The sequence below is a fragment of the Schistocerca cancellata genome, chromosome 7, assembly GCF_023864275.1.
Source record: "Schistocerca cancellata isolate TAMUIC-IGC-003103 chromosome 7, iqSchCanc2.1, whole genome shotgun sequence".
Taxonomy (NCBI): Eukaryota; Metazoa; Arthropoda; class Insecta; order Orthoptera; family Acrididae; genus Schistocerca; species Schistocerca cancellata.
Window position 1 is genome coordinate 226,305,043 of NC_064632.1, and position 12,694 is coordinate 226,317,736.

Below are 12,694 nucleotides of genomic sequence, written 5' to 3' on the forward strand. Positions count from 1 at the left end.
GTAAGTATAATAAAACTAAAAAGTCTTTAAATTCGAACTACGTACTTGTACAAATGAGTTATAACTTAAGAAAATTAGCCATCCACAGGTAATGGCAGCTACCTGTGAGACCAGCACTATAAGTGCTAAGACCTTTCTCATTTCACATGTCTACGTAATGTAATGCCTCCAAATTAATGTGAAAACTAAGTTTCTCAAATAAAACAAACGTTAACACCCTACATGTCTAAAAATTTGTGGTTCTCTCCCACTAGAGGGCTCTGAACTTGGTGTCTGAGAAACAGTGTGCTGTAAATGAGTTTGTAACTGCAGAAGACTTCGACCACACAATGAACACCCTGTCCTTCAGCGTGACACACGAGCACTGTGGAATCTGCAACACAGCACCTCTGTTTCACTGTCATCGATCATCCTCCACATAGTCCTGACATCGACATCTACATCTACACCATACTCCACAAGCCACCTAATGGTGTGTGTCGGATGGTACTTTTTGTACCACTAACTGAGCCCTCCAATACTATTCCACTTGCAAATAGAGTGTGGGAAGAATGACTATTGGTAATCCTCTGTATTCGCTCTAATTTCTCGAATTTTTCTCCTTGTGGTCTTTATGCAAGACTTGGGGAGGGAAGTAATATGTTGTTCAACTCTTCCCAGAAAGTGCTCTCTCAAAATTTCAATAGTAAATCTCTTCGTGACGCACAGCGCCTCCCTTGTAATGTCTGCCAATGCAGTTCGTTGAGGATCTCTATAACACCCTTTTGCCAACTAAATGAACCCGTAACAAAACTTGCTGCTCTTTGTTGGGTCTTCTCTCTCTCTCTCTCTCTCTCCCCCTCTCCCCTTATCAGTCCTATCTGGTAGGGATTCAAGGCAGATGAACAATACTCAACAATCAGTCTAACGAGGGCCTCAAGCCATTTCCTTCATGGATGAGTTACATTCCTTAAGATTCTTCCCATGAATCAGAGTACGTCATCTGCTTTTCTCACTATTTGTTATGCAGTAATTCCACTTACAATCGGTATGGATAATTGTTCCTAGATATTTTGTCGGCAATAGTCTTGCTATACAGAAGCGGATTTCCTTATTGTATGTATGTGCAATATGCTTCATCTATTTACGTTCAGGGTCAACTGCCAGAGCTGGCACCAGTAATCAACTCTCTGTAGGTCATCCCGCAAATCGTTACCATCTTCTGGCGTTGCTACTTTGTTATAGACAAGTGCATGATCTACGAACAACCTCAGAGAGCATTTGACACTTTCTACAAAATCATTTACATATATTGTAGACCGTAACAGTCCTATCACACTTCCTTGGGGTACACCAGAAATTACCTTTACATCTGTCAATTTTGTTCCGTTAAGAGCCACATGTCGAGTTCTGTCTGCAAGGAAGTCTTGAATCCAGTCGCAAATCTGCACCAATACTCGATCAGCTCATTTTTTTTTTTTTCACTGAATGTCAGTGCGGGGCAGTGCCAACTGCCTTCCTGAAGTCTAGGAACACAGCACCAACGTGAGTGCTATTGTCTATGGCGCTGTGGATCTCAAGATGGAACAGGGCGAGCCGAGTTCTGCAGGATCTCTGTTCGTAGAATCTACACTGATTTTTATAGAGGGGATTCTCCTCCTCCAAGAATGTCATAATTCTTCAGCATAAAACATGTTCCATAATTTCACAACAGATTGATTCCAACAATATAGGTTTATAAGTGTGTTCATCTGTCCTAAGACCCTTCTCAAAAACAGGTATGCCTGTGCTTTCTTCCAGTCACTAGGTACCCACAGTTGCTCAAGTGACGTACATGCCTTGCCATCACTATGCGATTGTAAGTGTTTTTGTATTCTGCGATTGGTTATCTCAATATCTGCCATCTAGACTTTCATATGATGACAAAGGAGGGACTCTGTTATGATCTGTGGTGAAAATTTCGGAAGTATTCAGTATTTCAGACTTTTCACTGTTAACTTCTGTTTCGGTGCCAGTACGGTCACTGTGTGAATGACTAGATGCTTTGGACCCCACTTACTAATTTTACATACAACCAAAACCTCTTAGGATTTTTACTCAGATAGGTTGACAAAGTTCTATATTTAAAGTCACTGAATGCTTTTCTCATTTCTCTCCTTATATCCATTTTCACTTTGTTTGGCTTTTGTTTGTCAGCGAGGTTTTTACTTCTCTTGAATATGAGATATAATTCTCTTTGTTTAAGTAGCAATATCCACACGGCTATTAAACCATGGTGAGTCTTTCCCATCTCTTAAGACTTTATTTGGAACATACTTTTTAGGGCATATTACACGATTCCTTTGCATTTTTTCCATTCGTATTTACACATCATCGTCCTTATCACTGAATATTTGATGCTGACTGCTCAGATACTCAGATTTGTATAATGTCATTCATGCTAAACAAAAATATCTTCCTACTTTCCTTAACATATTTTATCAGACCCTTTGTCGTAGACGTTATAACAGCATTATGATCACTGATACCTTCCTCTGTGTTAACTGATTCGATAAGTTCAGGTCTGTCTGTCACCAGGATGTCTAAGACATTACTCTCTCGAGTTGATTCTCTAACTACCTGCTCAGAGTAATTTTTGGACAAGACATCCAGAACAATGTCACCCAAATCCTTATCTCTAGCACCAGTTTTGACAGCATGACACTCCCAAACTATAACTGGCACATTGAAGCACCCCTATTACAACAGTATTTTTAACAATATTCTGTAAGTACTGTCTGAAGCACTCCACCACTAGGGCTCCAGATTCAGGTGGTCTACAGAATCATCCATACTGTTTTTGACCGATCTTTGATACCTAACTTCACCCAGATTAATTCACAATCTGAAACTGTGATAACCACAGTAGATTTTATCGAATTCTTTACTGTATGAACACACCGCCACCACCACTGGCGACTAATCTATCCTTTCAATAAATATTCCAATCTGAACTTAGGATTTCGTTGTCATTAACGTCTGGTTTCAACCAACTTTCCATTCCTAATACTATATGTGCATTATGACCTTTAAAGAGCAATATGAATTCTGGGACTTTTCCCTAGATGCTACAGCAGTTTACTAAAATAATATTAACCTCTTCTGTCTCTGCTCTGTGACAATGCAAGTTCGCTGAGCACATTGTGGCTAATTTATCAGGCAAATCGTCTTTGATCCAAGGGAAGGTTTCTATAACCTAAAAAAGCCCCATGTGCACACCATGTGTACTCCACTACCCCAGTAGCCACTTCCTGCGTGTAGTGCGCACCTGACCTATGAAGGGGAACACTGCGATTCTGTAATCTATAGTGGAGGTCAAGAAATTCACATCTGATACAATTGTAGAGTCGTCCGAACCTCTGGTTTAGACTTTCCACTATTCTTCAAAGCAAAGGACTGTGATAAACCCTGGGTAAGATGCTACAAATAAACAGCTGGCCTGCACCTTGCATGTGATTCTAGTTTAGTAGTAATTTACAGGCAGCTGTATTTATATTAGTAAGTATAGATTTAATTTTCTTGTGTCTTACAGTAAGGGACACCAACAGCAAAAAGATGATTCACCTGCATTGGTGCTGCTGGTATGGCTGCTCCTGGCATCATACCATTTGGGACAGCAGCTGCAGCAGGAACTGCATAAGGCACAGCTGCTGCAACTTGCGGGAATGCTGGAGTGGGCTGAGTAAATGCACCACCTGTGAGCAAAAAGTAGTCTTACTCCTTATGAACGATATGTTTTATCGGTATTAAAATATTTGCAGTAGTTTCTCTGATAAGTATGAATACCAGTTTTACATTTCCAAGTAAGTAGGTTTGAGTTATCAGTGAAATATGCTGTGAAATTCTGCTTCTAATAAAGAATAAACATTTCAGGTAATATTTTTTCACATATTATCTCATCCACAAAAAACCTGCGAAGCTTTTACAATTCTAGAAATTTTACATTGTTTAAATTACAGTTAAATTTTGTAATTCTGAATGGTAAGAACTAAATTTTATTTTAGTCCCATACAGAAGAATGATAGAAGGTTGTATACATGGAAGAACCCTGGAGATACTGAAAGGTATCAGATAGATTATATAATGGTAAGACAGAGATTTAGGAACCAGGTTTTAAATTGTAAGACATTTCCAGGGGCAGATGTGGACTCTGACCACAATCTATTGGTTATGACCTGTAGATTAAAACTGAAGAAACTGCAAAAAGGTGGGAATTTAAGGAGATGGGACCTGGATAAACTGCAAGAACCAGAGGTTGTACAGAGTTTGAGGGAGAGCATAAGGGAACAATTGACAGGAACGGGGGAAATAATACAGTAGAAGAAGAATGGGTAGCTTTGAGGGATGAAGTAGTGAAGGCAGCAGAGGATCAAGTAGGTAAAAAGACGAGGGCTAGTAGAAATCCCTGGGTAACTGAAGAAATATTGAATTTAATTGAGGAAAGGAGAAAATATAAAAATGCAGTAAATGAAGCAGGCAAAAAGGAATACAAACGTCTCAAAAATGAGATCGACAGGAAGTGCAAAATGGCTAAGCAGGGATGGCTAGAGGACAAATTTAAGGATGTAGAGGCTTATCTCACTAGGGGTAATATAGATCCTGCCTACAGGAAAATTAAAGAGACCTTTGGAGATACGAGAACCACTTGTATGAACATCAAGAGCTCAGATGGAAACTCAGTTCTAAGCAAAGAAGGGAAACCAGAAAGGTGGAAGGGGTATATAGAGGGTCTATACAAGGGCGATGCACATGAGGACAATATTACGGAAATGGCAGAGGGTGTAGATGGAAGATGAAATGGGAGATACGATACTGCGTGAAGAGTTTGACAGAGCACTGAAAGACCTGAATCGAAACAAGGCCCCCGGAGTAGACAACATTCCATTGGAACTACTGACGGCCTTGGGAGAGCCAGTCCTGACAAAACTCTACCATCTGGTGAGCAAGATGTATGAAACTGGCGAAATACCCTCAGACTTCAAGAAGAATATAATAATACCAATCCCAAAGAAAGCAGGTGTTGACAGATGTGAAAATTACCGAACAATCAGTTTAATAAGCCACAGCTGCAAAATACTAACACGAATTCTTTACAGACGAACGGAGAAACTAGTAGAAGCCGACCTCGGGGAACATCAGTTTGGATTCCGTAGAAATACTGGAACACGCGAGGCAATACTGACCTTACGACTTATCTTAGAAGAAAGATTAAGGAAAGGCAAACCTACATTTCTAGCATTTGTAGACTTAGAGAAAGCTTTTGACAATGTTGACTGAAATACTCTCTTTCAAATTCTAAAGGTGGCAGGGGTAAAATACAGGGAGCGAAAGGCTATTTACAATTTGTACAGAAACCAGATGGCAGTTATAAGAGTCGAGGGGCACGAAAGGCAAGCAGTGGTTGGGAAGGGAGTGAGACAGGGTTGTAGCCTCTCCCCGATGTTATTCAATCTGTATATTGAGCAAGCAGTGAAGGAAACAAAAGAAAAATTCGGAGTAGGAATTAAAATCCATGGAGAAGAAATAAAAACTTTGAGGTTCGCCGATGACAGTGTAATTCTGTCAGAGACAGCAAAGGACTTGGAAGAGCAGTTGAACGGAATGGATAGTGTCTTGAAAGGAGGGTATAAGATGAACATCAACAAAAGCAAAACGAGGATAATGGAATGTAGTCGAATTAAGTCGGGTGATTCTGAGGGAATTAGATTAGGAAATGAGACACTTAAAGTAGTAAAGGAGTTTTGCTATTTGGGGAGCAAAATAACTGATGATGGTCGAAGTAGAGAGGATATAAAATGTAGACTGGCAATGGCAAGGAAAGCGTTTCTGAAGAAGAGAAATTTGTTAACATCGAGTATAGATTTAAGTGTCAGGAAGTCATTTCTGAAAGTATTTGTATGGAGTGTAGCCCTGTATGGAAGTGAAACATGGACGGTAAATAGTTTGGACAAGAAGAGAATAGAAGATTTCGAAATGTGGTGCTACAGAAGAATGCTGAAGATTAGATGGGTAGATCACATAACTAATGAGGAAGTATTGAATAGGATTGGGGAGAAGAGAAGTCTGTGGCACAACTTGACCAGAAGAAGGGATCGATTGGAAGGACATGTTCTGAGGCATCAAGGGATCACCACTTTAGTATTGGAGGGCATCGTGGAGGGTAAAAATCGTAGGGGGAGACCAAGAGATGAATACACTAAGCAGATTCAGAAGGATGTAGGTTGCAGTAGGTACTGGGAGATGAAGAAGCTTGCACAGGATAGAGTAGCATGGAGGGCTGCATCAAACCAGTCTCAGGACTGAAGACCACAGCAACAACAACAACAACCGAAGAATAACACTGCAGCAATGAAACATAAATGAGATACCACCACCACGATAAAACTTTAGTTGAAAGAAAACACGCCATTTACAGCAATACAGCAAGAACAGTGCACACGTGTCTGCCGACAGCAAAATGTGTCACAGGTCTTAGGACGAAGACTAAGCAAACAATGAATTGCTCTTTATAACCGTGACGTCACAACTGTTTACATTTCTAACAGGTATAAAAATATAAGTATTGTAAATGACATTCTGAGAAGTGTTACTTTCAAAGTACATTTCCTTTTATGCAAGATGAATTGAGCTACTTGTGAGAATGTGCAATGAATTTTTAAATCACAGAGCATATGGCTCATCGAAAACTTAACACTTTGAGGACCAGCCACTTATGCGATTATTTACAATTTTATTAGCACATTTGTTTATGATGAAAAAGGGTAACACGAAGAGAGACCTAGCTTCACAGTTAGTTTTTCATATTGATTTTAGTTCCTTCATAGATGACAAATTATACATTAACAATGGCAAGAAATATGAGTATTCCTGAAAAAAGTACAAAATGAGTTCTTTGGTCGTTTCACACATAATTGGTTTATCTATGGAAAAGTCTAAGTATTCTAGCATTCAAAGAGGTATATTGGGACCAGAGCATTACCAGTTTGCTTCTTTTCTGCTTGTTTTGCCAGTAAATTGCGTCACTTTGTCCAAACCACACTAAAAAGAGAATGCACTGTTTTTTGTTGGTTTCATTTTCCTGAAGTGCTGGGAAGTTCTACACCAATGCATAAACCTTTGCCATTCAAAGGACTGGTAAGATTTACAACGCCAAGGAGAAGTACAAGGGCTATTCAGAAAGTAGGGAACGTTTTGGCATTAAAAAAACTAAGTATAAGAAATACATTTTATTATATACATCTGAAAGGGAAATTCACATACTTCTATTCCACATAGTCACCAATCACATAGAGAAACTTATCATAGCGGTGGACAAGCTTTGAAAGACCTAAGTCGTAAAATTCTGCCGCCTGAGACTTCAGCCAGTGAGTCACGTCCGCCTGGAGTTCCACGTAGTTATCAAAGTGCTGCGTTGCAAGCCAATTCTTCATCTTGGGAAACAAGTGGAAGTCGCTTGGTGCAAGATCAGGGCTGTAGGGTGGATGAGGGAAAAATTTCCCATTTGAATTAATTAAGGAGTTCTTTAGTGTGATTTGCCGCGTGATGTCGAGTGTTGTCATGCAAAAACAAAATTTTTGACGTCAGCTTTCCTAGGTGTTTGTTTTGAACTGTTCTTCTAAGGCTGTGCAAAGTATGACAGTACCGGGCAGAATTTATGGTTACTCCACGTTTGAGAAAATCAGAAGCACACCTTGCCTATCCCAAAACACTGTCGCCATCAACTTCCTTGATCACAAGGTTTGCAAACATCTCCTTGGTTTTTGGGGAGGACCTCATGTGCCCCCCACTCCATGGACTGTAATTATGACTCAATTGACGTGTTTCACCCAAGTATCATCACTGGTTACAATTCGATCCAGTAACGAATCATGACGTTTGTGGTAGGCCTCCAGAAATGTCAACATTGTCCCCATTTGTTGTAATGTCAACATTGTCCCCATTTGTTGTTCTTTACGGTGCTCTGTAAGCATTTTGGGCACCCATTGTGCACAAAATTTGTGGTAGCCTAGCTTTTGAGTGAATTTCAAACAACAAAGTCCATGAAACTTGTGGAAAAGAAAGCAAAAGCTCTGTTATTGTTAAGCGATGGTTTTCACGAATCGTTTCATCAACTTTGGCAACAAAATCATCAGTCACAATGCTCGGGCATCCACTTCTCTTCTTCATGAATGTTGGTCCGGCCAGTTTTAAACTGAATGCACGATTTGCGGAAGGAACATCCACTCATGTTGTTTCCGTACACTCCACACAGTTCACGTTAAATTTCTATAGGTTTTAGATTTTTTGCCAAAAAAACTGTATCACAGACTGCACCTCACAACTGGCAGGATTTTCAATTGCAGTTCAAATTTCAAATTTGAACATAGAAAAAAACCAGACTCACAGAGACGTTCCTGCTGTCACAAATGGATACCAAATGAGCTGCCAAGCATGCACATACCAAAATATACGCGATCTGAACGCACCTAGAGGTGTCAGACGGAAATGTTCACTACTTTCTAAATAACCCTTGTTTGTTGTCACTTAACACTGAAAAAATGTAGTTTCACTGAGGGGGAAAAGTGAATTTTCACCCAATCCACCCAGGGAAAAGCGAATTTTTCACCAGGGAAATTCCAGGGATTTTTTTCCCTTTGTCCACATGTACACCCTGGATAACGTAAATCATTTTCAGCAGTGTGCATATAAAATGATTACTGAAAGCATGTGAAATGGCCAAAACAGTTTATCTACACACTTGCAATGTGACAGGCATATTATTCGCTCATTTTTGGTTGATTCTTATAGTTAAGGTTAACCTACTGATATTTGAGATTATTATTTTTAGTTCTTTATCGAAGTGTCATTGTTCCACAACATATGAAACTCTGGCTGGGAATGTAAAGAACTGCTGGGAAGATACTGTGTAAGAGAACACAGATGATTCAGAATTTGGAGGAGACTCAGAAGCGCAGATGCAGCATGTAAGGCAGACTGTTTACCTGTGCTTTAAGCTTTTCATGAACATTGTGCAACTGACAGATACTGACGTGGCTGCAAATCTAAATTTACATGCATAGTCTGAAGTTTGTGATCTGAAGTGGTTGTGAACCCCAGTCCTCTCTGAAATTTCTTACTCCTGAGGGCATATGTTGACTAACAGAAGTTTACTTTGCACATTTCCTGCAGATATTTCAGACATTTTCAGCACAGATTAGGTGCTCCTGATTCACTGACACAAATATTCACCATCCTTAATTCATGGTGGACTTATAAATAAATAATAAATTGAGCATTTTATTGATTACTACTTACAAAGGGTTCACACTGACATGTATTTCATTATTACACTGGATAAAACATTTTTGACTTTTATAGGGTTCAAATAAATATTACACTTAGTCACAATATTATAAAAAGGACAGTTTCTAATCACCACACAGTGGAGACGCTGAGTCACAGATAGGCACAACAAAAAGATCGTCACAAATAAGCTTTTGGCCAACAAGGCCTTTGTCAAAAAATAGATGACACACACATGACTGTGGTCTCCGACAGCTGAAGCCACAATTATACTTAGGCATATGCTTACGCACACTCTCAGTGGAGGAGAAAGGGAAAATCCCATGAAAAAATGTGCTTGGACATCTGTTTATTTAATAATTGTGAGAAGGTATTGGAAATGTGCATGCAACTCCTGCGACAGACACTGCAACGATGACATGTAATTATAGTGGCGATTAAGCAATTTTTGCGATGAACTGGAAGGTCACTTGTATAGTATAGATGTAAATGTTCCTGCTTTGTTTCCTATAGGAATGACATGAAGCTGAAGAGATGCAACATGGGTAAAACAAGTTTCAAAATGAGCGTTACGCAACTATTGAAAAAAGTGGAAAGGAATGCAATTACAGATGACTGGGTAGCTATGTGAAATGAAATTGTGATGGCGGCAGAGCATCAAACAGGCAAAAAGACAACGCCCAGTAGAAACCTTTGGTAACACATGGGAGACTGTATTTAACTGACAGAAGCAAAAAATGCAATAAATGAAGCAGGCAAAAAGGAATATCAGCTTCTATACAATGAGATGGGCAAGAAGTCCAACACGTCAAAGCAGAAAGAAATGCAAAGCTGTGGAAGTGTGTATGCCACTGGGAAAGATAGATGCTGCATACAGCAAAATAAAAATTTGGAGGAAAGGAAAGCAGCTTTATAAACATCATGCTTATACTTAGTACAAGCTAGTACTAAGCAAAAAGGGAATGCTGAAAGGAGGAAGGAATTTTTAGATACCTGTACAAGGGAAATAAACTACAAGGCAACATTATAGACAGGGAAGAGAAAGTAAATAAAGGTAAGATATGATACTGCAAGAAAAATTTGATAGTTGGCTGGAAAACTCGAGTCCAAACAAGGTATTTGGAATACCTGTTTAGTCTGCTAAGATTATGCGTAGACTCAACATGCCTGTGTGTCGCTTGCAGGTGGTATTCCAATTTTTACATAAAACTACTACAATTTTATTATGACACTCTGCCTGTGCTGTATTTATGTATGTTGGTTTGATGCTGTTGTAAAAATGGTATACATCTATGTTTTGAAGATGGTCATAATCACAGACCAAAATTAATTACCTAGCATGAAATATTGTGATCCATTACCAGAATATACATAAAAGAAACTACCTTGAGTAAAAACACTTCCTAAGAATTATTGTGATCCTTGAGAAAATCTGCCTCGACATATCTAATCCACTTCGTATGTAGGGTATATGATAGACAAAATACCCTCAGACTTCAAGAGGAATGTGGTAATCCAAATACTAAAGGACACAGATGCCTGACAGGTCTGAATACTATCAAACAATCATTTCAGCAAGTCATGGTTGCAAAATAATGATACAAATTATTCACAGAAGAATTGAAAACCTGTAGAAGCTGGCCGTGGGGATAAATAAGATTGTGTTCTGAAGAAATGTACAAACACTGGAGGCAAAAGTGGAGCCTAAGACTTCTCTTAAAGCACACACTGAAGAAAGGCAAACCTACATTTATAGCAATTTCAGATTTGAAAAAGGCACTTGGCAACATTAACTGGAACACACTTTGAAATTCTGTAGCTAGAGGGAATAAACTACACTAGCAAAAAGTTACCCACAACTTTTACAGGAATGGGACTATAATTATCGAAGTTTAATGATACAAAAGGGAGGCAAAAGTAGCTAACAGTGAGGCGAGGCTGCAGCCTTGCCCCATGTCTTTCCACGAGTACACATGAACATGCAATAAGGTAAACAAGAAGTAGTTCAGACACAGAATTAAAGTTTGGAACATACAAGGTCTTTAAGAGGATATAAGATGAACAGCAATGAAACTAAAATAAGGATATAATTAATTCAGATGATGTTGAAGGCAGTGGTTTAGGAAATGAGACATTAAGAGTAGAAGTTGTTTGTTGTTTCTGCAGCGAGATTAGAATGTAAAATGCAGGCTGGCAATAGAAGTAACAAAATTTATAAGGAAGATAAATATTTGTAACAACAAATAAGAACTTAAGTGTTGTGGTTGTCTGAAGTGTAGCCTTATATGGAAGTGAAACATGGACTATAAGTATTACAGACAAAAATTATGACAGTTTTTGAGCTGAATTACAAGGAAAAATGCTGAAGATTACTGCTGATGGGTATACTGAATAACTAATGATGGATTAAACAGAGTTGGGGAGAAAATAACTTTAGGGCACAATTTGACAAAAAGAAGGGATCTGTCGATAAGACACAGCCTGACACACATCAACAACTAGTCAATGTGGTTATAGACGAAAACCCAGGAATTGAAAATTGCAGAGGAAGACCACAACTCAACTACAGTAAGTTAATTTCCCATTGATATAGTCTGACATACTTATGCAGAGATTAAGAGGCTGGCATAAGAGATTAGCAAGTGGAACTACTTCACACCAGTCTTCAGACTGAAGAACCACCATCGCCACCAAAAGCGTTAACATTTGTCACTTTTCTGGGTATATCTATATTACATCCAAGTCAGCCACTACAGAATGTGAATGAAGTGAATTTGGTTACATATCACACAAAAGAAACTGGACGAGTTTAGGATACACTTGCATTCAGAAAAAAAAGAGCATACCTTGAACAACTAGAGATAGGATGTTCAAATTGACAAGATATGTACATTAGCATATTCTGCAGAAATGATTAGCATTTCAACCATGTAGGCCTGTAGGTTCAAGGTCAAAATTGATATCATGGTGCAACAGCACCTATCAGTATTAATTGCTGTAAACCGGAGGCAATGGATCAGTGTGACTTGAGCAGACATGCAGGATGCCTTCTGGACACATGAGTGAACTGTACAGTCAAATCAGAGTTTGAAAGAAGGCGCATTGTTGGCATGAGAGAATGTGATGCATCCATCTAGGAAGTTGCTGCCCATGTGGGATGAAGTGTTTGGGCAGTGAAGTGGGTGTGTGCAGATTGGTTCATGGAAGGCCGTAGAACACAATGAGATGGGAGAGGTCACACCACGCAGACCACTTCCAGAGAAGATTGACACTTCATCCAAATGACAAGGACAGATCTGCATGTTCCTAGGCTCTGGTGCAATGGGCCATGAAGCATGGAACTAGTTATAATGGCCCGTGTTGGACCCTCTGCCTACTGGGCAACAGGACACAC

The 12,694-nt window shown here is 39.2% G+C and overlaps 1 protein-coding gene across 2 annotated transcripts in view; it reads right to left on the reverse strand.

The window, feature by feature from the left end:
* Positions 1-12,694, reverse strand: part of LOC126092618 (stromal membrane-associated protein 1) — a 179,252-nt gene that overhangs the window by 32,831 nt on the left and 133,727 nt on the right. For both annotated transcript variants that reach the window (XM_049908333.1, XM_049908332.1), the window contains exon 6: positions 3,583-3,713. In XM_049908333.1, the coding sequence (XP_049764290.1) occupies positions 3,583-3,713 (131 nt within the window). The remainder of the gene's footprint in view (positions 1-3,582; positions 3,714-12,694) is intronic.